At 36.9% G+C, this 26,830-nt stretch overlaps 2 protein-coding genes across 2 annotated transcripts in view; one reads left to right on the top strand and one right to left on the bottom strand.

Annotated features, from left to right (window-relative positions):
- The window catches only part of LOC110455687 (suppressor of SWI4 1 homolog), an 18,942-nt gene extending 8,024 nt beyond the window's left edge, over positions 1–10,918 (top strand). The window contains exons 8-10 of the mRNA XM_021505963.1: positions 1,377–1,501; positions 8,088–8,150; positions 9,777–10,918. Coding sequence (XP_021361638.1) covers positions 1,377–1,501; positions 8,088–8,150; positions 9,777–10,036 — 448 coding nt within the window. The 3' untranslated portion in view covers positions 10,037–10,918. The remainder of the gene's footprint in view (positions 1–1,376; positions 1,502–8,087; positions 8,151–9,776) is intronic.
- A 4,798-nt stretch (positions 10,919–15,716) lies between these two features.
- Positions 15,717–26,628, bottom strand: LOC110455713 (collagen alpha-1(I) chain-like). The gene is made up of 6 exons (XM_021506024.1): positions 26,426–26,628; positions 25,178–25,276; positions 23,982–24,719; positions 18,797–18,865; positions 17,254–17,559; positions 15,717–16,382 (listed from the first exon to the last, which is right to left on the bottom strand). The coding sequence occupies exons 1-6, from the start codon at positions 26,568–26,570 to the stop codon at positions 16,090–16,092; spliced, it is 1,650 nt and encodes a 549-aa protein (XP_021361699.1). The 5' UTR covers positions 26,571–26,628; the 3' UTR covers positions 15,717–16,089.
- Between the last annotated feature and the right edge of the window lie 202 nt (positions 26,629–26,830).

The raw sequence follows: 26,830 nt of genomic DNA, 5'->3' as shown, positions 1-26,830 counted from the left end.
GGAAGTACGGGAGGGATCTTTCTCAAATTTTAAATGTAGGTTCCCCTTGATCCCTTGTTGTGTATGTTATATTTTGAGACTGATCATAAAAACAAAATGGATTAAAAGAAGAACTAAACCGCTCTTTCTCATATTGCAATGATCGATTCTATTTCTTTCACATTTAGTACTGTACTAGTAAATATGTGAAATGACAAACTCACTTTGAAGGTTGGCTTTCATACACATCAGTATTAAGTTTAGATCAAAAGTTACCTCAAGGTGCTTTTACTGTTAATATGACTCAATCAAACAGATGAGAGGAAAGAAGAGAAAAGATCGAACTGACAAAGAACTAATGAAGATGGTACAAAGGTGGGCGCCAAGATCCCTTTGGGATCTCTTGTTAAAGAAAACGGGGGATATTAATTTGGGCTTGCCCGTCTGTCATGTTAGTTTTGGTGCAATAACTGCCCTGAAAAATGATCTGATTTATTATTATTTTAAGTTGATTTTGATTGCGAATACAATCCCTGTATATTTACGCATACTTATGTAAGTTACAAACATGTGATTGGTTTCCGGTCAATTACTGCCCTATTAATGGGTCAATTTCAACCGAATTTGGTATACACATACATATTAACATGTTTGAGGAGGCGTTCGATCATTAATGTGATCCAGCATATTTACACATACTCAACTGGGTTACAATCTTGTGATTTTGGCTAATTGGTTTCTGTGCAATAACTGCCTTACTAATGTATCAATTTCAACGAAATTCCTTATGCACATGCATGTTGACATGTCTCAGACTGGGGACCATCTTCAACATGTCCAGGCATATTTAAGCACAATAAATGAGGTTACATTTGCATACATCTAAAACATGTCCTGAAAGTGGGTGATATAAGGTCTACAAATTTGCTTGTATCTCTCACAACTCCGGTAGTTTTAATTGATTTTCTTGAACTTAAAGATGGAAGCTTTAAGTGCCAAAGGGCCAAGTGAGCTTATGCCTTGGCGCAGTGTCGTCGGTCAACTTTTTCCTTTAAAGTGCCACTTGTCCTTAACGGCTCAGAGGATTTTGACCAAATTCGGTCTGGAGCATCAGCATCATTGGCTAAAGGGTTCTCTGTTTTGTATAAACGGAGGGTATGGCCCCCCGGGGGGCAGAGGGGTGGTGCCAAATAGGGGGGAAATAGTTAAGGAGCTCTCCCACCCACTGAGCTACCTGGTCAATGGAAGTGTCCTGGCCAAACTGTGCTACAGTTATATCCAAGCGAAACCTAAGGGGAGGTTACTGTATGTAGGAAAAATACAGTGCAGTGAGACAGTGATCCTTTAGAATTCACAATATTTTATGGTCAATTATATTTCTTTTTGTTATGTTGCAGGAAATTAAAAGAATTAAGAAAAAAGGTGCAGGATGAAAATGTGCAGAAAAAGGAAGCTGCAAAGGTGGATCATAAGCGAAAGAGTATTGCTGGGATGAAGAAGGCTGAAAACCCTGAAAATGAAGGTAGGTGTTATTGTCACGATAACATTCAATGCAAAAATGGATTTTATATTTTCAATATTCCTGGGCAGATAGGCCGAGTGTTTAACACTCCAGCCTTCCACGCAGGCGGCCGGGGTTCGATCCCCGAAGTCGTCGTACACATGGATTTCATAGAAAGTGTTTTTCTCCTGCCTACACAACTCCCAACAACCCAGGTGGAGTATAAATTGGTCTGGGGTGGAGGTGTGGTATCTGTGTTGTAGCATTCAAGTGAGGTGGCACTATAAATGATGCCGTTGAAAGCAAGGTCCCACTACAAACAGAACACACTACATCTCCACATCTCCAGCACACACGCAGGCATACACACATAGGGAGATAATAGCCAGGTGGCATAGGACTAGTTTAGTTAGTGCCTGATAAGGCAGCTCATGCGAATTCCTAAAAATTGTATATATTTAAGCAATAAACTGCATAGATGTGGCAGACCAACTGGTATAACTGACACATGTGGCAGTTATACCAGTTGGTCTGCCACATCTATGCAGTTTATTGCTTACATTTATATTTCCATAATAAGAATTCGCAAAAAAAAGTAATGTCTTTTCCAAATTTCACATTTCCCGCTTACTACCGTCAGGTCAGGTCAGTATCTAGAAAGGCACAAAGATAACAGCTGACGTCATGCGCTATTTCCCATACAAAATTGAAAAGACTCCGCAACTTTCGTTAATAATTCTTTTGATTTATATATATATATCATATTCTCGATTCATAAATAGTAACAAATGATATTTTGTAACTAATCAAGTATCGTAAAACATTTTCCGATTTTATTGCGACCTATATCCGGCGCACGCACTCAACGGAAGCCCGCAGTAATCAGGTCAGAGTTATATTTGCAGTCCAGCATGTTGTTGATGTTGATCGTGCAACCAGAGAAGGTTGAACTGGTGAAAAATCCAGGCGTAAAATTTTTTGTTGATCTCACAGACACTTGAGACAGGCAGCTGGTGTTAGGGATCAAAGCAGAAGATACCGATAAGTTCGGTAGTGACACTGTTAAGTCGATCGGAGGTGCAAAGGCCAACTTCAGTTATAGTCTCATAAGATGAAGCTGCTTTTGGCAGTACTTTAGTAGTAATATAGAAGGGCTTTGCCACACCAAATGTAAATATTAATGTATATGCTAATTGTATTAATTGTATATCTATGTACTGTAAAGCACTTTAGAGTTGCTTATGTTAGCTAGATAGACCGGTGTCTCGACATATTCAATTAATCATTCAAGTAACTTGTGGAAAGTTGTCCAGAAACCCGATTTATTGCTTTTTATCCTTGATGCTCCAGGAGTTACGCTCACTAACGTTCTCTGCACATCAGGAATATATATATGTCATGGCGAAATTGAAGGCACGAAGATAGCTATTTGATTGGTCTCGGGTAAAAGATCTTACCAATCGCCAGGTTGGTAACTGTCCTTAAAAGATTACAGAGGAGTGAATCTGACTTCAAAATGGGGCAATTTTACTGTTATTCTACTGATCGAGCGATTCTTTTAATTTACATCAAAGGATCAGACTAGTCTACTTGTATAATCCACAAGGTGGCCCAAACGGAGCCTTCGATTTTGTCATGACATATTCCAGGGGTGCAGAGAGGAAAAGTGAGTGTAACCTCTGGAGTATCAAGGATGAATGTTTTTATAGCCCAATTAAAATTTGAAAAAATATAATCCATTCCTTATATATATTCACCCTTTTAATTTATTGACACCAGCACAAATTATAACAAAACACATGTAGTGTATGGGCATGGCAGTATAGAGAATAGCATGTTTTTGATGGAAAATGTGGAACTTTTATTGGATGTCCTATCAACAGCCTGACAACAAAACAAAGACAAATATATTTCCATTTTTAGCTCACCTGGTCCAAAGGGCCAAGTGAGCTGATGCCGTGATGTGGTGTCCGGTGGCCGCCTGTCCATCATCCGTCTATCTGGCATCAACTTTATAATTTAAACAACTTGTTTATAAAAACAAAGAGGTCTAGAATGATGATATTTGGCCAGCATGCGTGTTTTGATGAATGATGTTCACCTATATTCAAGGTCACGATACGCTGAATAATCTCACCGAAATCAGAGCGTATTGTAACACCACACTAACAATTTATCTATCCATTCGTCTGTTAAAAATGTCTTGTAAACACAACTAGTCCAGTTTTTGACCATTTATAGAGAATTGGCTTGTAAGCTAAGAAACTGTGACAAACATATTGAGATTAGTATTTCTCCCCCATTAGACAGAGATTTCTCCCACCCTTCACAGGCGTGTCTCCCGTAAACGCCAGGAAAGATCAGCTTATAGCCTCGTGCCGTTTAACACGTGTTCAATTCAATTGTGACGTCATCAAAAGAGAATGACAATATTCATACACCACATGTGTTTTTGTTTACAAACATGGCAGACTACTGTCGGTGGAGTTGTGACTGACAAAAAAGGATGGCAGAAAAATAATCCTCCCCTACCTTGAGGGTGTAACAGAGAAATCTCCAACCCTAGGGTTAGACAACAAAAATACATCATTCTCGGGTTGGAGATTTCTTTGTCACACCCTCAAGGTAGGGGAAGATTCTGTAAATCCTTACTTACCTGTCAGCGAATGATATTTCTGTCTTACCCAAGGGTAAAGACAGGTGGAAAGACAGGGGGAATCCCCTGTCATAACAATTGCATAACGTCACATCAAAATAAGGGGCCGCCGTAGGTTGGTGGTTTATCTCCGGGAACTCAGGCTTCTCTCCACCACCAAAACCTGGCACGTCCTTAAATTACCATAGCTGTTAATAGGACGTAAAACACAAACAAACCAAGCGTCACGTCAACAATAGCAGATCACGGAAAATAACCCAGATTTGCAGAAATTATCAAATCAATGTTTGCATTTCATTAAGTTATTGCTTGTATTTGATGTGGGAGAAAAATCATCATTCCTCACTTTAGGACTAAGACAGAAAAGTCTAATCCCTCTGGGTAAGATTCTAAACAATCTGGCCCTCGACAAAGCCTCAGGCTAGACATTTGGTAATCTAGACATTTGAGAATCTTACCACTTGTGTTGCGATTTTTTCTGTCTTACCCCCAAGGTGGGATACATTTTAATGCCAGTTTGTTTGATATTGTTGTATTTTTGTGGCTTCTACATTCCAACCTGCATATTGTCTCCCGTTCAAATGAAGGGAGACATATTGTATTAGTACTGGTTCTTCTTCTTGTTCTTTTGGTTGTACCATTTACAAAATTGCTAGACATGAACAATGCACTAATGCTCTTACTATTTTACCTACCCAAACAGGTTTACATGTAGTCCTTCTTGCAACTTGTATTTCTTGTACTCCTTTCAAGAGCTGGTATGGTACATAATCAGCAGGTTTTAAATTGAAAATCAAATTCCAGGTGGACTATATTCAGTCTAAATAGTTTGTCCGGGACATATCTTCTATACTATTTCACTTGGGGTAACCAGATTTGGTGTACAAGGAAATCTTCAGATGGCGGAGTGCAGAGTGAAAAAAGATGGTCACAATGACCTCACTGTGACCTATGCTTTGATCTTTGACCTTAACTTTTGAAAAAAGTTTGTCCAGGGCTTACCTGGAATATCAAAATTTGGTGTACAAGAACATCTTGGGATGGCGGAGTGCAAGAACTAGGTCACAGTGACCTATGACTTGACCTTTGACCTTTTAACTATTGAAAATGTTTGTCTGTGGCATATCTTCTATACTATTTCACCTGGAGTAACCAGATTTGGTGTACAAGAATATCATGGGATGGGGTAGTGCAGAGTGCAAGAACTAGGTCACAGTGACCTATGACTTGACCTTTGACCTTTTAACTTTTGAAAAAGTTCATCCTGGTCATATCTTCTATACTTTTTCACCTTGAATAACCAGATTCAGGGTACAAGGACCTCTTGGGATGACAGAGTGCAATAATTAGGTCACTATGACCTATTACTTGGCCTTTGACCTTCACTTTTCAAAAGGTTTGTCCGCGGCATTTCCTCTATTCTTTTTCACCTGGAGTAACCAGATTTGGCATACAAGGACATCTTGAGATGTCGGAGTGCAAGACGTAGGTCACTATATCCTCACTGTGACCTATGCTTCCTGACATAAGTGTACTGTTCATTAAATATAGAAATCATTACCTGTGGGGGACTATGGATTGCCTTGCAATACCCTGCCTTGTTGATTTATATTTTGTTTATTTCATCACGCTGGAAGTGGTACAGGGATCCTTAAAAAGAAACAAAAGCCTATTGTCTTATTCCTGGCTAATAAAGTAAAATATGTTTTCCCACTTCAACAAACCCAAGAATTAATTCAACTTTCCTGAATAATAAAATACAATAGTAGTTTTTCCTTGTTACATTTCAATATTTTGATATATTCAGGCTTATAAGTATAATTCTTTCTGCTTTATTAAAATGGAAAACCATAGGAAACTCTTTTAAGTTTAATTTCAAAGTACCATTGTTGAAGCCGTTAAGTTCAAATATCAGAAACATTTACAACCCAGTCAAAAAGAAATGCAGCAACAGTACAGTCACCAGTAATGTCTATTTCTCCTGTCAAATTTTGTAACAGGGCATTGGAAACTTTTTTTTCCAGGCTTTCATGACCATCACTCATGGCCATATAATCGTGATACGTATATTATCATCACGTCTGTGTATCATTGCAGCCCTATATGTTAAATAGGACTTGTTAAGTACTGGGCACCTGGCTACTGGTTGGTTTTGTTGGGCCCTGGTATATAAATGGTGTAAATAGGCAGCTGTTATTATAAATATCTATCTGTATAGAAAACAGGGGCCGCGGCGGACAAGTGGTTAAGGCGCCTGTCGTTCTGCTATAGCTAGCGCTCCACCACTGGGTCAAATGTTCTAGATCTAATTGGGGCAGTCGCCAGGTACAAGCTGTAGGTCGGTGCTTTTTCTCCAGGAATTCCAGCTTTCCTCCATCACCCAAACCTGGCATGTCCTTAAATGACCATAGCTGTAAATAGGACGTAAAACACAAACAAACCAAATAAACTGTCTAGAAATGAAGTGGATTTTTTTTTTTTTTTTTATAAATGCACTCATACCCTCTAGTTTTGTTCCAATGACTTTGACTATAATCAAATGTTTAATAGTTAAAATGTTATTTGAAATCTCAGAGTATGTTTTATATGCGTGTATGTGTGTCAGATTTGATAACTTTGAGACCAAGCCCAAATTACAGTTGTCTTTGGATGAAGTGTCTATTGAGTCAAAAAACATAGAAAATACTGGGAGTCTTTTTAATTCTCCAGTAAATTTGATTTAATTTCATTACACTGCTATTTGATCTACAGACAGAGCGCTGCCTTCGTAACTTGGCAGTGGATGTGAGACGTAGGATAGAATAGGTACTACGTGGTAGACTCATCTACACCGTAAACTACAGCTCCAAATTGTTCAGACTAATGTAAAGCCACATGGCCCGTTAGCTCTGGATCTCAAAGCTGACCCCCCCTGACCTTAGACCCTCGCTCACTGAACCGTGTCTAGATTCAAGTGTCTGTAAAGTGTAAGACTTAATTGTGATAGTGGCGGTGTAGTTTGCCCTAGAAGCATCTCCAAACAGCCAGCATTTCATCTCCACAGTCTGTACAGAGAAACTGAACACGCTCAGTAATATATATCTTTCTTTTGGAAATGAACCCGGACAAAATAAAAAACTTCACATTCAGCTTGATTGTATCTTGTCAGTGAAACATGTATCTTTCTGTTTGAAAATTTCCCAAAATAAATTTAGACCTTAAAATAAATATATACATGTAAAATTCAATCTTGTCAAGCCTTAGTTAGATATGTAGATTTAAAAAAAAATCAACAAAGTGAATACAATATATATTTTATGTAGATGTATTTCTAATTACAGAAAGTGTAAATACATTTTTGAGTTTTCTTTATCAATTATGAACTTCTGTTAAGGTGAACAAGTGATCAATTGTTATATTAGATGCTAAATTTTAATTTTAATTATTAAACAAGATGGAATGTATGAAAATTGAATGGAAGAAAGTACTGCAGGTGACTTTACAATTATTGGAATGACGTCATAAAGTGAATATTGACTTGCTGTATTTAAAAATGGTTACATCGATCGAGTCAATATCACAAACTGACCAAGGAGAATTCAGGAAAAATGTGCGTCATTTAATATAAATATATATACTGTAGTTCAACCTTATAAAGACTTTGTGTGTGGTTTAGATATATAGACCGTAAAACATGAAAGGGAAAAAAAAATGACAAGGCAAATGCAGCTGTTCATTGCTAACATTTTCAAGCACTGGTGCCACCTTCAGGCGATTGCTTTGTGTGTTACATTTAAAAAAAGTTGATAATAGAAATTTTAATCCTCTCACCTCTATTTAACTTTTAGTAGACTCTACCATGCATTGATTTCGATGAGTCCATTATGGTTTACAGTGGTGAAAGGGTTAAATCAGATTTGTACATTATGTGATGTAGGCAAAATGAAGAATCTGTGTTTTAACATTATACAGGTGAAGAGGAGATGGATGATGCGGCGTACTACAAACAGGAAGTGGGAGAGGAACCAGAACCAGGTACGTACACGGTCGGGCCTGACCGTCCACTTTACAGACCATTATGACATCACATTGTCTATTACTGTATAAGCATAACATTTCGTTTGGGATTTGATTTTTGTTTATTTCGTGGTTTTATATAATTATAATCCCAACGAAATTTTAAACACACAAAATATAAACTAAATGAAAATATTAAATAAACCATTAATTTTATTACAAATCCATGGTGGATTTACATTTAGACACAAGTCATGATTCACAGTGTAATTATCGTCACGGGCATCATTAGCTGCAGTTATTTGAATAGCTTTAACCTTTGACAACTACTGATAAGGTACATGTACGTCTATGTAAAGTATACATTATCGCTCTTCGTATATAAGCTATAGAGCGTGACGGATTTGACCGATACGCATCGAGGGAGTAGATCTCGATGATCGTACCTGTACTATATTCACCTGTGCTGTGTCGTCACGCCTGTCAATTTAAACTTTTGACTTACCAGCAAATAAGTACAGTTTTAAAAAATTGATTTTACGAAATATAGTCCCAACGAATTTGTCCCACGACAAAAACAACGAAATTTAACCCCTACAAAAATATGTGCTTTTGCAGTATGCATTATATATAATCTCAATATTCCTTCACAATGAATCGGAATAGAGGAAAATTTTTATCACTGTATATCCCAACATCATCCATTTTTGGAGAAAGAAGTGGTTAGGATGATGGAAGGATGATGTTTTTAGCTCACCATCTTATTCAAATCAACCCTTGTCCATGATCCATAGTCTGACCGTCTGTCGTATGTCCTTGACCAATTCTGATATTTTCCCGTCTATGTTGTATCACTTGAGTTAGGAAGAGGGTTGGATTTTCTCCATATAGCTTGAGCTTGGATGTGGTGATACTTTCCTACTATCACCTCGGCTAAGAGATTTGGTTATTTTCTCACTATCGTATTAGCTAATAAAACATACACATATACGTGTTACTATGTTTGGGATTGGGTCAGAGGTCAGTAGGTCAAAGAATAAGTTTAAAGGTCAGAAAGTCAAAGGATTGGGTCAGAGGTCAGTAAGTCAAAGAATAAGTTTAAAGGTCAGAAAGTCAAAGGATTGGTTCAGAGGCTAGTAGATCAAAGGAAAGATTAAGAGTTCAATAGGCTGAGAGATTAGTAGGTCAGAGGATAGGTACAGTCAAAGAATAAATTCAAAGGGTAATGAGTGTAAGGATAAGTTTAGCGATCAACAGGTAAAAGGACAGATTCATAATTCAGAATGTCAAATAAAAGAGCCAGTGGCGACTAAATGAAATGATAGGTTCGGAGTTCAGTTGTTCAAAGGAGAGATGCAGAGGTCAATAGGTCAAAGGATAGAGTCAGGTCATGAGGTCAACTGATTAGTTCAGAGGTCAGTGGGTCATAGATCGAAGAATAGGTTCACGAGTTTTGACTGTCAAAGGAATGATTCAAACTTCAGTAGGTTTAATGATGATTTAAAGTTTAGTAGGACATGAAATATCGGAGAAAAAAGAAATTGTAGTAATTTTGACTGAAAATTAAATAACAGATGGATTGGTTTGAGATACACGTATGTCTATATAAATATTTCCTCAATGTATGACATTTTATAATTGCAGAACTTTTCTCCAGCATGAACGCCAAACGAAAAAACAGGTCGGATTCAAAGGGACCACCAATGAAGAGGATGAGGACAGATAAACCATTCGATGGAAACAAGAAAATGAATAAAAAGACAGATTCAAAATTCGATAAAAGTAAAAATTTCAAGTCAAAGGACAAAGTTCACAAACCCAAAGGGAAACCTGGATATAACAAAAAAGGCAAGGATTTCCAGGGAGGAAAAAGGACTGACAAAAAGTTTAGACAGAAGAGATAAAAAGTGGTACATCTTAGACTTAAGTTGTATTAAGGTGTATCTTGAATTTGTGTTCAAGGATTAATTAAAAAGACAGCACTGGACATTGGACGATAGGAAGACGTGGTAGCTAATAGGGTTGGACTAGTTCCTTTATAATACACTAATAAATTCTTATTACTGTTTTACTAGTGATAAGCCTAGGCCCATTATATACAGATCCTGACTTTTAGAATGTAACAAAAATGTGATCCACCGCAATCTATCAAGAATCTTGGTGATCACCAATTATGCTGGGAGTCGTCAAAATGTGTATATATATAAATTCTACACTCTTGGTAATTTTAACTCTTTGCCTGATTTGCAATGCAGTTATTTGCCCTATTTCCAGTCATTACTGGTAAGTAATATTACAGAAGTTTGTTGTTGTTTTTAATTCAAAATTTGTTATCTATTTCTTAAATGTAAATTTGCATCATGATCATTTGCATCTTTATGTCTGACAGAATTAAGTCCCAGAAAACATTGTCCGCCAACATGTACTACAAAAACTTGCCTCAAAAATTCGTGAAGTATGAGTAGGGGTTACCTCTAGCAGCAGGCAAGGAATTAAAGAAGGTTTATATCTGGAAATAAGCTCTTCCTACATCGGGAGCAATACCAGTTCCTATCGTATTACGCTCATAGAGGCGAATGTTTTATTTTGGGTATACTCAAGGCTGTCCGTCTGTAGGAACAGATTGGTCTGCTGTATCCACACCTGTCCGTCTGTAGGAACAGATTGGTCTGCTGTATATATGGAATCTGTCCTTACTTCTGTCAGCGTCTTTCTTGAAATCTTTGGTAGCAGGACAGAGCCAAGCACACTAACTACGAAATGACCAATAAAATATTTTATCACGACTGATCTCTTTTTGTTTTGCCATTTCATGTGTTGACGTAAGTAATCATGTATCCTGCTGTAAATAGTATTATTGACTGAATACGAAACCATGTATGGGTCAAGGAAAATTGCACTTCTTTCATCATTTCAATGTAGTTGCAATTGTACGAAGTAGGCCTTTTGCAGAATCATCCTAGATATACATGGCCAATGGCATGATAAATTCACCGATTATCAACAATTATCGAGAAAGTGTTTTGTGGACATGACATGATACTGTAAAAGTCCTTTGTTCAGGTTCCCAACTTTCGAAGATTCGCTAAAATAGTCACATTTGCATGATCTATTTTTTTGCAGATTTCAGGTCTAGTGGTCATTGCACAATGTGCTTCAATAAGGATGAATTAATTTGCTTTTCTCTCTGTGGGTTGTATTAGAATTTTTAGCTCACCTGGCCCAAATTCTCCTTCCAATAAAATAAAGGGATTTAATTGAAATGTGGTATGAATTATGCTTAGAGAAAAACGAATCGCTTTCATATAAACTGAGGTATGTGAGCCCCTCTTCGGGGCAGAAGGGTGGGGCCCAATAGAGGAAACAATCCAAGATCCTACTCCTTTTGTACCGATGAAGGAATTTTAACCAAACTTGTTCTAGAGCATCTTTGCACAAAGGGGCCTCAGGTTTGAATAAAGGGGGGATGTGAACCCCCTGTGGCAGGGTCCAAAAAGGAAAACAGAGGGGGGGGGGGGGAATCCTGTACAAATGAAGGGGAAGGCCCGGAGGTCAAGACCAACCCTTGGACTACCTCCCAGGGACATAACATGGAAATTCATATTCTTTGTGTCTTACTCACCAAAACAGATTTACATGTAGTTCTTCTTGCAACTTGTTCTTCTTGTAATCCTTTGATAAACCTGTATGGTAATTAGCAGGTTTGAAATTGAAAATAAAATACTAGGTAAGCTATAAAGACCCCTTTGGCCTCTTTTTCTTGTGTACTATTGTTTCTGCAGAATTTAAAACCATGCGAAAAAAACACTAACAGTATGTGTATTGCTCAAGAGTTTGTGAAGCTTGGTTGCGGGATTGGCTTCGTCATGCCATGGACATGCCTTACAGTCAAGATTAATATTGAATCTAGTCAGTTAAACACAGGATATGTGATATTCTCTCATTCCTGTGCATATATGACAGAACTGCCAAGTGTAAGACATTTCAATCGCAAACCCCATTTCATGTGTGTGACATCACATTAGGACAGCAATGATGTGACGTCAGGAAATGGGGAACATTCCAGCGAATCGAAAATTGAGACGTCTTTTGTTGTTTCTAAAGGAAATTTTTGAGATTGGAATGAGAGCAAAACACTATTTTATGCCCAGATAGAGAAATTCAACGCTCCGGATTTTCAAATTGGTGCAAAACCCTCGGCAATCCTAGGCATTTAGGGTCTTATAATATTTTGCCAGTCTTTCAATAGATGAACATTTTGAAAAATGTTCCACAGTGTTGCAGTCAAATTATTTTTTATAGTGTATATATATAGAATTTCATCTGTTTGGTTAAAAATAAAAGTTTTTATATGCTGTTGTTTATCCAGTAAAAAGTTCTCAAACGAAATCTGAACCTTTGCCTCAGCATACTGAAAAATGAAAAAACTCTTTTAGTTTTTGAATTAACACGTATTGTGTAAGTTGATATTAAAGTTAAAAACTAATGTCAATGTTCCGGTTATAATTGAGTCTGTCGTCAGCAATCGAATTCGATATTGTAATTTTACGGTGGTTGAAAATTTCTGTGTAAATTCTTACAGGCATGCATTACACATACGTAATCCTTAAAGGACCTTAACTGTTAAAATGATACCACCCTATAAAGGAATGGACGCTGTGTTACTATAAACCACTTCAACGTCCCGAATAACAACAATAGTAACAAGTACTAATTGTAATGGGGGACCATTTCAGAAGTCCTCCAAACTGCCCCAATAGTCGCAAAGATGCAAATCAGGTCGGAGGTAAAGTTGACAGTGCTATAATATACTTGCATACCAAGTTTAAGCAATATTGGAGATAGAAGGGGGCCAATGGCATCACCTTGACGTACATCTATACATGTGTTAATAAAGAAGAGGCTGCTGCAGCCATTTTGGATGCGCAGCTGTTAGAAAAGGTCTCTTGCACATCTAGATACATGCCCCAATACTCGTGTGTAGTTTCATTGGAATCCAACGGATAGTTTCTGAGAAAACGGTCGGACAAAAATTACCGACAGGAAAAGAAGAAAAAGAATATGAAACGAAGTAAAACCAGTAAGTCCCCTGCTTTGTTTGGTGGCTTAACAAGTTTTTAACCCACCATCAGCAGATTGTAAACTGTTCAAATAATCCTTCGTCTATTGGTTCGTCCATTGTCCTTCCTTTAACAATTCTTCTGAAGACGTACTAGAGAGATGTTTCTCAAATTTCATATATAGGTACCTCTCTGTTCTTGGTTATAAATGTTTAATTTTAAGACTTATCTTGCTTATGGATGATAAGATTTGAGACTGATCTTGGTTATGCATGTATACTTTTGAGACTGATCGGAAAAACAAGACGGCTGCCGAGTTACGATTCTGGATTTAGGAAATACTGTTATAGTTTGTTGTCATATCTCGTAAAGTACTGAAGGGATCTTTTAAAAAGCTTATCTAAACTCCTTAGAATTGGGTCTTAGTTATGCATTTTCCTTTTCAGGTTTAGTGGGGGGAAATTGCCACAAGGCAGACTTGTTAACTTTAACTGTTGAAGTTTTGTTATCGCTATATTTCAGAATGTAAATTACAGTATCAGAGGAAACTGGTCTCTGGCCACGTACTCCCTTGATCCATAGTTTCAGATGAAAGGCCCTTAATAAATGTTCATGATATACCAGATACCTGTGCATCATTCTCTTTGAAAATTGTGGCAAATATATGTATACCTTGAACTAGGAATATACAATTTGCAGTACTTTAGTTACCTTGAATTATGAATGATTTACATTTTGCAGTAGTACTTTATATACCATTAATTATGAATGATTTACTATTTGCAGTACTTAAGATAACTTGAATAATAAATGATTCACATTTTACAGTACTTTAGATACCTTGGATTTGAATGATTTACATTTTGCAGTAGTACTTTATATACCATTAATTAGGAATGATATACATTTTACAGTGCTTTAGATACCTTGAATTTGAATGATTTACATTTTGCAGTAGTACTTTATATACCATTAATTAGGAATGATATACATTTTACAGTACTTTAGATACCTTGAATTTGAATGATTTACATTTTGCAGTACTTTATATGGATGCAAGATAAGAAGTCCACATAGTCACAGTACTTGTAGTTAGTTGTCACATATTTCCGACAAGCTTGTGTCTTTGTGAATTCTCAAATCTTAAGGATCTCTGTCCCAGTGCAGGCAAAACACTAGAAACCTCCTCTTAATTTCACTTTGGATATTTACTGTAGTGTAATTGGCCTTGGGCACTATCGTTGAACAGGCAGCTCAGTTGATATACATGCCCCATGTAATTTTGTATATATTTCAGTATGTTTCTTTGCCTTCGAACTACTGTATAATGATAAATGTGCAAAAATAATGAATTTGAATTTATAACAATTTGAGGTTCATGGTTCGAATCCTTGTCTAGCCCCGTTGATTTGTTTTTCACTAGAAAACACCGTTGTTGATAACATTTTGCTTATTTCATCTTTATTGTCTTTTAAATTAAAAGTCTCGGAAGGTATGGTTTTCTTTTCAGAAATGATTTATCAAAGATATAGTCATGCTGGAAAAAACCGTTTCCAATGCATAGTTCCAGGTTTTTGGTACCGAGATCCTTAACCATTGGGCACTTAAATTTAGCCAGGGTCCAGTGTTTTTAGGTCACATGAGCTTTAGCTCATTTTGCCTATTGTTATCCGTCTTCGTCCGTCGTCGTGCGTCGTGCGTCGTGCGTCGTCCGTTAACGGCCGCCATTTTGAAAAAAAAACCTATTTCAAACTTAAAAGTCAAGTTCTGCTAGGCCGATTGAACTGAAACTTAATAGGAATGATCGACATATGGTCTTGACAAAGTGTTGTTATTTTTTGGGTCGATCAGAAATCCAATATGGCCGCCACGGCCGCCATTTTGAAAAAAAACTATTTCAAACTTAAAGTCAAGTTCTGCTAGGCCGATTGAACTGAAACTTTGTAGGAATGATCGACTTATCGTCCTGACAAAGTGTTGTTATTTTTCGGGTCGATCAGAAATACAATTTGACTACCATGGCCGCCATTTTGAAAATAACTATTTCAAACTTAAAAACAAGTTCTAATAGACCGATTTAACTGAAACTCAGTCTAGGAATGATCAACTCATGGTCCTGACAAACTTAAGTTAACGTTATAATTAACTACTTCTTACTCAAATTTGTACATATTTCAACAACAAAAATAAATACTGTAGGACTCGGGTGACCGTTAAGGCCCATGGGCCTCTTGTATGATTTTATCTATATGTATATATGAGGGGCCACGGTGGCCAAGTGGTTAAGGCGTCTGACATTCTGCTATCACTAGCCCTTCACCACTTGGTCGGGGGTTCGAGACCTACGTGGGGCAGTCCCCAGGTACTGGTCGTTGGTCGTTGGATTTTCTCTGTGAATTCCGGCTTTCTTCTACCATCAAAACCTGGCACGTCCTTACCAGTAAATGACATAGCTGTTAATAGGTCAAACACACCAGCAACCCATAACAAATGTTTATATGAAAAACACAAGAAAAGACTTCTGTTTATATTGAGGCATTTTTATTTGTGTTAAATCACACTGTTGTTCCTTCTTGCCTGCTAAGTTACTACAATCGTTTTTGCATGGAAATGAGAAGATGAAGAGACACTGCTGCTTTTGTTTGAGATGTGAATGATGCAAACATATACATCAGACTTATCATAAATCCGATGGAATATCACGGACAATTGGAATATTGTTCATTATTCCATCCCCTGAGACTGACGGGACGGACATTACCTACCTCTAATCGCCGTAAGTAATGTACCATTCTATCAGACATGAATTATGGAATTTAGAAAATTTTTAAAACTCATTTTTATTCTTTAACCACATGATTACCCTTCATGTTTAGGATTACTCCTAATTATAGACATTAACCTCCCTTTGTATATGGAGCAGGTGCCCTTTGTGCACTCCTATATCTGACTGCGTATGCTTGTCCTGGTGCTCCATTTGCTCCACGTGGTCCAGCGTATCCCTGGACTCCTTGTCGTCCGGGTAGGCCGGGTTCCCCCGTGGGTCCCTGTGGGCCATGTGGTCCCGGCACTCCTGGAGGTCCTGGTTCACCCACGTTTCCTGGTGGTCCCCTTGATCCTTCCTCACCGGTCATACCTGGGTATCCTTGAACTCCAGTGTGTCCTCTTTCTCCCTGCATTCCGGGGTATCCTGGATTGAGTAAACATTATAAAGTTACATACCATTAACCTATATTCAAAATAATTGCCTATATATAAAATAAAAATAAAATACCTATATATGATATATAAGTAATTATCTGTAAATAATATACAAAATAATTAACTAAATATAATACATAAATAGTTGCCTTTATATAATATGTTAACAATTATTTTTATATAATATACAAAATAATTACCTATATATAATGTATAAACAACTGCCTATATATAATATATAAATAACTGCCTATATATAATATACAAAATAATAACCTATATATAATATATAAAATTTAAATAATTACCTTTATATAATATACAAAATAATCACCTATATATAATATATAAATAATTTTCCTATATAAAGTACTGTATACCGTAAAAGTTTTTTTTATACAATTTATCATTCTCCACTTGGTTTTTTTCAGAAATGAGAGTATTTAGTACCAAATAAAATCCACGTGAAGGATGAAATTGACAGTGGGTTAAAAAGGATTTTTTAACTGTGTAAATTCTTCCCAGGAAAATGCACAGGGAAAACGATTAAACAATGTAAGTTATATGCAGTGCGTGCGTTTTTTGTTCCATGTGTGTAATCTGTACAATTGCCCCCCTTCCACCTTAAATCGCATCTTAGTACAGGGATGAGATGAAATGTGGTAAGTTTAAACCCTTTCACTACTATGTAACTTAAGTAGACTCTACCATGCATTGATCTGGATGAGTTCATTAAGGTCTGCAGTGGTGAAAGGGTTAAGGGGAGCAATAATCATTAGTGTTGACTGCAAGTGTCAAAGTAAGATTGTTCGTGTAATACAGTGTAAGGCACAGTTGTTATAACAGCCAGTGCTACAGACCTTGTGGTCCATAGTGTCCTGGCTCGCCCATGGGTCCCTGGGGTCCGGCTGGTCCTGACTGGCCCACTTCACCAGGCTGCCCTTGTTCACCTGTCTCTCCTGTCGCCCCCTTCTCTCCTTGCGCTCCCATTTGACCAATTTCTCCTGGTGCTCCTGTATCACCCTTTGGACCCTGAGGGCCATGCTCTCCTGGTGCTCCTTCCTCGCCCACCTCTCCTTGGTCACCGTTTTCGCCCTTGTAGCCTGGGTATCCGGTAGGCCCCTGAGGTCCGGCAGCGCCAGTATGTCCAGGATGTCCAGGGGCTCCTAAACAGGCACAAGTGTCAATTACAATGATTTTCAGCAGTGTAATTAGATTATCGGAAACTGTTAATATGACTTTTCAATGCTAAATGCATCTGTACATGATGCCAAATATGGTCACACGAAAGGTATCAACAAACTACAATTTCAAAACACTATATTACGCAAGGAAAATTTGAGTTTGAAGATGAAGTAGTGTAATAAGTAAAACGGTTACATAGAAGAAAAGATGAAATGTGCATTTATCATTGGTTTCAAGAAAGACAGTTGTATTTTCTTTATGAGATAAATATTTGAATTGATTGTCACCTCCCCACTTAATGTACATCAGTACAATTGTGCCAAGTAAGACGAGGAGATTGGTTAAAAAGGGACTGAGATAGGCCGATTTACTTTAAATTACATTTCCTGCAAACTGCTGGGCAGATTACAACCAAATTGAAGTCGTAACATAGGAGATGAAGGGATATTGATATCAAGAAAGGGTAAGCTCACGAACGGATGCTTAGCATGTTACGAATCAGAAATTTTGTTTTCATATGTCAAGTTTAAACATATGCCAAACCATATAAACTTATTACCGGTAACAATAATAATTTTGACCTTTGTCCTCCGAAACCAGGCGTGCCATATCTAAACCATGTGATACAGTTTGTACTGCACGAGTTTGACAAAATTGCATTTCAAGTGTGCTACCCGGATTCTTTAAATTTAGGTTATATACCAATCAATTATAAAAGGTGTTAATTTTAAAATATGTGTGTTCAAAAATAATTCAAGATTTAATATTCTGTTGAAAATATTTCCGTAAGCTTCAGTGAAAAGTTGAGCACATCATATTAACATCTGTGAAGGTATTTTCAGCTAATTTTTTATTTTGCGTATTTCTCAAATTTTGTTTAGTAAACGTGTACTGATGTATCTTTAAAAACATTTCGGACTTGAGCTTGGCTACATAAAGTAGTCGTGTTCCAATCTGAATTTTGTCAAGAACGAACTGAAGTGTCAATCGATCAAAGCATCTTTAATTCTATTTTTTTTTAATATTTAGTTAATTCATTTTGTTTCACGAATTCAAATCTCTTCGAATATTGAATTGTGAAAGTAAATAACTATTGACGGAAGCAAAATAATTTAACACTGCACTACTCAATTTCGGGCAATCGGTTCCTATCTTCCTTTTCCGTGACATGCACAGAAATGGCCGAGCGTGGTCCGATTGATGTCGGGCGTGGCTTACCTACGCTTCCTGGTTGGCCTGGGGGTCCTGCAAGATATATGTGCCTCTTCTTCCTCGTTTTGCCATCCTCTGAAATAGTGAGATCAACACTTGTAGCAAACATAATCCTGACTGCACTGGGTAATTTCTTTCATTGTCTTTTCTGCCTTTACTCGAAACTGATTTAACCAAGATTTGAGTTTATCTTAAATCTGATTGTAAAACTGAAATTACATCTTGGCATACCCAACTGTGGCTGAGTTTATTGGAAATTTGACATAATCGAAATCAGAAATCGGACTTAACCATGTTACGCTTTTACAAAATTGATACTTACCAAAACTTGGTGTTGCCAAAATCCAACTCTACCAAAATCTTACTATAAAAAGGATGTCTTTTTATACCTTTCGTGTTGAATTACATGACAGGTTATATGACTATAGTTATCCCTAGTTTATCAACATACTGTTTTACCTGATCCTAGGTTTTAGTCTCTGTATTGTCAGTAGAGTCCTCTATTGGTTCGTTTTATCACAGTGAAATTATATATGCTTTACAATTTGCAGGAAGTTGAGTGTTCTGTTGTCTGTATCAGCTTTAAGGTTACATAATAATGAGTTCAAACTAAGTCAATGAAGTCCGTATCAATACCATGAGCTTAAACGATTACATTCATCATAGTCCAAGAGCTTTTATCCCCACCGCGAATTAGAGTTTAGGGGTATCAAGCAGGGCTCAGACCACAATTAATTCTACTATATGTTACTACCAAAGGAAAAACTATATTAAACTATTTTAAAACTTTGCACAGGCTCTGGTTCCTATTTTCTATTGTAGATCCCTACAGTGAGCTGGAAAGTACCTCATGACTGACTGGCATTTAAGAAAGATAATTTCATTTTAATGTCACTACACTGCATGTATTGGTGGTGGTGGGATACCAAAAATCACAAAATATCATCGCACAAAGACTCATAACTCATTGTATCCTGCTGCCAATACTGACTTGAAAACTGCGTCAAAAATCACTAGAAAAAATCACTATGTAAAATAACTGTACATACCTATCATAGATCATAAATAAAACTATTTAGTAACTGACCTGAAATATCCTTATACACTACATTGGTGTACCACGACCCGGAAGTGACTTTGTGGTCTGATGTAACTGTAACTTTACCACGCGTTATGCAGATACCGTAGAATTTGTTACAGTTGGTTTGTTTCGCATATCCTGATGTGTAGAGCGATATTATTAGATCGAATGTCATGTATTTTCAGAAGAAATAGAGATCGTGGTCGAAAAAAGAAATGACATTTGTTCGTGCATATTTATCTTTCCAACTGAACTAAGCATCTTTCATGCGGTTCAAATAACACCGATGAACAAATCTCCATAAACCCATTCAAATGTTCGTAGTGTTCAACATCTTTTAAATAAATGATTAGTTTGGTAAAAAAAAAGAAGGAAAATGTATCATCAAAAATCTATGTTTGTAACTAATGCATACTGCATAGAGTCATATAATAGTATCGGAATACAGGTCAGTGCTTGAACAGTACTCATTCAGATATACCTTGGAAAAGAGCTGCTGAAATTTACTCATTATTCCTTTAAAGCGTATAATGGAAAAATTATCATATATCTTTTCATGTTCATAGTTTTGTTATTCCGTCTTTGCGTATTGCAGAGTTATCTTCACTTGGGAGCAGGTATTGATTGTTACGTCACTTGTATGTGAGAGTAACGTCATCAATTTTTGAGAAAATGACGTAATTTTCTCACACAAACCAATGACGTAACAATCAATACCTCCTCTCAAGAGAAGATAACTCTGCAATACGCAAAGACGGAATAGAAGAATCGTTTAATGTTTTCGTTTGGACAAACTTTTTCATAAAGCATTAGTTGTTCTTTTTAAATCTTATATAATTCCATTTATATTATATTTGTTATGTTATGTTATAAGTAAACTAAAAATAGAAAAACCTGAAATTTGGACCTGAAAGTAAGAAAGTGCTAACAAAGAATTAAACACTTGTGTTTAAAGTCGGCATGATCAAAAAAGCATATATTTTGAACCAATTTTAGCAAAATTGCGTTATACTGCCACCATTTGTCAAGTGAAATGTTGGCGTTATAAAGAGGTTTGACGATATATTGAGGGATACTTATTCAGGAACTGTGAAACAAAAAAAACCCTTTCAAACGCAAAGAAATAATATATATTACATGTCAATATATTAAACAAAATCAACCGATATAAGTGAAATAGACGCTACACTTCCTAATTATGACATTTGAAATAACAGCCACCTTTTATATAAAAATAAGTTAACATTGCAATTACGATGCAATTACAATGCAGTGTACAGTCAAATCTTCGCCACAGATAACTACCGCCATTAAAAACATCGATGAATTTTCGATGATTCTGTTTAATTGTAATTACTTGCTTATGTACCCTATTTGTAAGCAAATAATTAACAAAAGAAAGTGAACTCCTCACAGTGATATCCACATGCGAGGCATGGATCCTGCACTCATAGAATTTTGATTTGACCCATAGAATTTCTGAAAATACTGAAATTTAACCATGGTAGGACCCATATCTTTTAACCATACAGTGGAAAAATACCCATACAAACTAATTGTAATTTTATCACTTACTCCCCTATGTTTATATAAGTTTATGGTGCTCACAATGTATGCTTCGTTTCCCGGCCACAATGGTTTCTTACCGTTCGTGGAGTAGTCTTGCGTCCCTGTACAATTCACGATATGATAACTGTTAAATCGTCTTCTTCGCAGCCGCATGCTCGCCTTTTAATTTGTCTTGATAGGTGTCGCATATTTTTGCAGAAAAGTACCAGATCGTTTTGCGTCGTTTGTAGCGATACCTCGCCCGTCACTGTACCCAAATTGAATCCCATTACAAAAGATATGAAATCAAGGGCGTCCAAAGACAACATTGAGACGCATCATAACACAGGAATTGAAAGAGATGGGGCTTTCATGGAGCGAGGCACAACACGCTGCCAACGACAGACACTAATGGAGATGCATTGTTGATGCCTTATGTCCCATACAGGACGAAGAGGATTAAGTAAGTACAAAAATAAGTTGCATACATATTTAAATTGTATTAACTAGTCGTATCATTTGTAGTGTGTCACGTTTTATTTTTATTTTCTTTCTATCCAAATAAAACAGATTTTTTTAAAACAATTGCTGACAAAAATAGTTCAACTTAATTTGCATGCTTATTGTAGCTTAAACGATTAATAAATGACGATAAGCATTTCAAAAAGGGGGCTTTTTTGAACTTATTATTTTAATAGGTATTAACATAAGAAGGATAACATTTTCGTTGCCTATCAATGTATTCAACTATTTCATATTCTGATAGATATTTTTTCTTGGTTTCTGAATATATAAAATTCAAACATATATTTTACGAATCAATTTAATATTGTTTATGTTTTAACAACAGAAAAACGTGTTTTTAAAAGAAGACTTTTTCTCTCTATCATGAACTACATTTTAAACTGTAAAATAGGTGTCAATTTGGGTAACGTGACAATATGTTTATTGTATACCAGTTACAGAACCAATGCAAACCAAAATATGTTTAATCTAACCATCAGCCCCAGCCATCACTCATAACTTAAAGAAAGCATGCTATGTTTGGTGGAATGGAATTAAAAAAACTAGACCTAAATCCATTCGCCGAATTAAAGAATCCCTGTTCCACTGCCCAAAACTGTAACTATGAATTGAAAAAAAACCTTGTTAAACGGCATTACAATACCTTAATAAATCCTTTTTGAAATACGCCAATATCCTGCTGAAGATTAATTCAAAACGATAAGGGGGATGAAATGAACAGAACGAATCAAATATAGTTTTCGGAGAGTAACAAATGCAACGGGGTTAGGACTCGAATCAAGAATTTCCGGGCAAAGTATACTGTCGCTCTAACCTTTTCAGCGATACTGCTCTGTTTCAGCTCTATTACATGTATATCCAAAAAGAAACATAAGGGCGATGACTCTGAAAAAAACTACAGCAGGATTATCTAGTGTTGTGCTTGCAGAGAGACAGGTATCCTTTGACACTTTTGTTTCCATAAAAATATCAAGAGCATACGTTATTTTTAGATGAATTTGTTTCTTAATCCCTAAATCAGGAACAAGGAAGAAGTTTTAAAAATGGTGAATATTATTTCAAAAAAGATAACTCCCCCTTCCCCCATATTTTGAACTGTTTGCATTGGATCCGCATGCATTCATTAATACAAACTTCATTTTTGTACCAACAGCTAAAAATATGCAGTTAGCGACTGGTTTTCGCATCTATTTTGTTAGAACCTCGTGATTATATCTTGAAAAGAACACTAACTAGGCAAGTACGAACGCCGATCTTCATATGTTGGTATTATAGCGTGCCTCGGTTATTAGCTGTGGCGGTAAAGGTATATGCATTTCTCAACGTCGTTGTTTATGAGAGATATTTTAAGAATATTTTTTTCAGAAAAGCCCCTACTCTTTTTTAGACTTTATGGTCTGCTGTAGTTTTATTCTTCTCTCCGTCAGGCTTCGCTTTCGAAATTTAAAGTATCAGAAAGCGCAGCCTAGCGGAGGGAAATGGTACTAAGGCAGAAAATCCATTATATATGCTTACTGTAAGAAAGCACAGAATATTTATCGCTGAAATGCATATACCTTATATTTTTTTATTCCTTTAAGTAAAATTAAACTACAATAGAATCTCGTTACTCCCGATACATTTTAGGGTCTGATAAAATCCTCGAAATAATGTGGTAATTCGGATTAATCTGGGTTTTTTTATCAACGAGATTCCAATGTTTACCTGATAGGCTATTTCTAGCACATCAGTAATTTCCGACAATGGGAAACTAGTCATAATTAGTTGTAAACAAATAATTCCAAGAGGGGATTTTTTTTTATTTTTTTATTTTATTTTTTATCGTCACAGAGCAACAATTACAATTAGTTTCCCTCTTTCTTATCTTAACGTATTTCTGTTGCGTTTATGACACTTTGTTGTCGGAACACTTTATTGTCAAAGAAGGAACATTTACTACCAAATGACAAATATTTTTCAAGCGATGGAATAGAACAAATGAATGAAATGTATTGGAATTTCAAAATGTCTTATTTAATAAATACGTTCGTATTTAACCCTTGTACGGGGCTGCCTGGTTTCCTCCCTTTTGCGGGGCAGGGGCTTGCTGTCGATAAGCTTTAGATGGGGCTGGTTGGTATTTAACTGGAGCAGGTGCCCTGTAAGCTTTAGATGGAGCAGGTGCCCTGTAAGCTTTAGATGGAGCAGGTGCCCTGTAAGCTTTAGATGGAGCAGGTGCCCTGTATGCAGCAACGTAGTATTGAGCAGGCTGGCCTGTGTATCCTCTGGGTCCCGGGGCACCTCTGGCTCCCTTATGGCCTGTGTGTCCTGGGTATCCTTGAGATCCTTGTGGTCCTGGGGGGCCATGAGGGCCTGCCTCACCCTGTGGCCCGGAGGGGCCTTCTGGTCCTGCAGGGCCCATAGCGCCGGTTTCTCCCTGTGGTCCTGGTGCTCCCTGATCTCCCTTCTCTCCCATCTGTCCTGGTAGCCCTGGTGGTCCAGCGGGTCCATCCTCTCCCTTGCCTCCTTGGGGACCAGCTGGTCCAACTGCTCCTGGCATGCCTGGGAAACCTGTCTCTCCCTGTGCTCCGGTGTGTCCCACATCACCTTGTGGGCCGGGTGGTCCATGAGGTCCTGGTTCTCCCTGGTCTCCTGTGAAGCCTTGTGGGCCGTGTGGGCCTGGGCGGCCTGGGGCTCCAACAAGTCCTTGCTCACCAGCATCTCCCTTTTCTCCGTTTTCACCCGATTCTCCTTGAGGTCCAGGGGGACCGTCAGCACCAGTTTTGCCCTTTTTACCTACAAGAAGGGTTTTTATTAGACACACCCATACGGAAAGCGAGTCTCAATCAACACAATTCGCGAAAGCAGCGAGAGAATTGCGACCGCGTGATGTCATTTCTGGCGACACGTTTCACAAATAATCAACAAACAGCAATAATAAATATTTTGTGCAATTCAGTCCTCCTTATGCACAAATCTTAGAGTCTTTAAGTATGACCGATTTTATCGATTTTCTTGATGTCATTTGAACGTTGAGATTCATTTTAAACAGAGTAAAATAAAACGATAAAATAAAGATAGTATCTTGACCATTTAGATTTCTTTAAATCGTGCTTTTGTATTGTATAAATTTCAGACAGCTATGATTTTGTAAATTTCAAGTTAAATACCGGACTCAAGATATTTATTCACAAAAAATTGATTGTTGAAACAAAATTGGGTGTATCAAAATAAGAAATAAAAAATGAACTTACCCGGCATACCGACTGGGCCGGGGGGACCCCTAGCTGCGGCATAGTAGTAAGCCCCGCTCCTCTTCATTCGGTGAGCCGTATCTATGGCTTCATCATCGTCTATAGCATGAAAAGAAAAGTGAAGGATTGGTCTACTACCGAGCGAGAGACCTCGTCTACCGAGAGTAAGACGTCCGATTGTGCTTTTTTATACATAACTCCATAACAGAAGCATCGCACTTACTTCATGATTAACAGTAAAACCTCGATATAATGCCCCTCGTTTAATTTCGTATCGCAAACATATTTCAAGGTCCCTTTTTATAAAGAATTCCTTTACACCTTTCCCTCAATTTATCTTTAAACTCCTTTATAATGCCAACATCTTCTTTTTGGCAAATAATGGCAGTATAACGAGGTTTTACTGTAATGAGTATGCTGCTAACTTTACTGCGGACACGGATTGTTATAGTAGTGCCCAAGGATAGACGAAGCATACATTATTCACCATATGATATTATCAATACATTTTTATAAGTTTGTATATTCTCTATATTTTGAAAATATATCTCAACACCATGTAATGTTAAAATTATTTAGCCACTTTACTCCCAAAAAGTGTCACTAATGTTAAATGTTCCAATATAGGAATAAATGTGACTAGTCTCTAAAATAAAATGAACTTATCTAGCACGTTTTTAAAAGAACATTCTGTTCTTTTCTCGTTAACAGAAGATTAAGTGTATTAAATCACAATTTTTTAAAATACATGAACTATATTTAGTGAAAATATAGGATTAACTGTTTAATCACCAAGATAAAACTAACTGTTTTTAGTCTCTTATTTGGTACTGACTAACGAGTATTACTTCATAAATCGTCAATGTATTATGAGGTTTGTTTGGTCTTTCTACTATACTGAACATACGGAAATGTCCTATGCATCAAATAGGATAATATTAGACAACAAACAGCCTATTTGATTTAAAAACGTGACTTTACAAATGACGATTATTTTGTATACCTATTGAAGCAAGGTTATGCTATTCTGTTATTTTTCCATTTTAAAGGGACCTTTTTATTTGCTATGTAATTCGTTTAAAACTGTTTTCTTCTTAATTTTTCCAAATGTTAACATGTGTCCATATTTTGAAAATTTCAACTAAAAGATTACATAAATAACAAAAAAAAAAAAAAAAAGTGAAAAACTGCAATTTCACAATAATAATAATAATAAATGAAAGCAAATAAATGTAAAAAAAAACTTACCCCCTGGGATTATTCCGGCAACAAGGTCATCTAAACGTTTCTGTAACCCCTGGATCCTGTTTTCAAGTTCTGCAATGTCTGCTGCACTTGGCGCTACATACGTGGCCGCAATGCCCAAGACGAAGAGAATTATACAAGCCTTCATGGTGACGTAGAGTGTACTGCTAGTGAGCCTAGGACTGGCGAACTGAGGCTTGATGCGATCTTATATACCCCTCGCTAATTAGCATGTTGGACCCCGCTCTCCCTATCGCTGGAAGGCATATTGCCCCAGCTAAGAAATGCTGTCTTTGCATTCTTGTTTGTCTACTTTAAATAAACTGGTCCAAAACCAAAGCGTAGTTGTTTAGATAACGACTGTTGAACAGTGATACTGTGCATTTTGTATTACTATTATTTTTATGT

This window comes from Mizuhopecten yessoensis, unplaced genomic scaffold, assembly GCF_002113885.1.
Source record: "Mizuhopecten yessoensis strain PY_sf001 unplaced genomic scaffold, ASM211388v2 scaffold8361, whole genome shotgun sequence".
NCBI lineage: Eukaryota > Metazoa > Mollusca > Bivalvia > Pectinida > Pectinidae > Mizuhopecten > Mizuhopecten yessoensis.
This window is presented reverse-complemented; position numbering and strand designations above follow the sequence as displayed.

Bases quoted from the DNA above. Each gene is read 5' to 3' on its own strand.
- LOC110455713 (XM_021506024.1), bottom strand. From the start codon at position 26,570: ATGAAGGCTTGTATAATTCTCTTCGTCTTGGGCATTGCGGCCACGTAT. The intron at 17,560-18,796 runs GTAAGCCACGCC...GTGCCTGTTTAG, and splicing joins AGGCCAACCAGGAAGCGTAG to GAGCCCCTGGACATCCTGGA. The intron at 16,383-17,253 runs GTCTGTAGCACT...TACTCAATCCAG, and splicing joins AGGACACTATGGACCACAAG to GATACCCCGGAATGCAGGGA.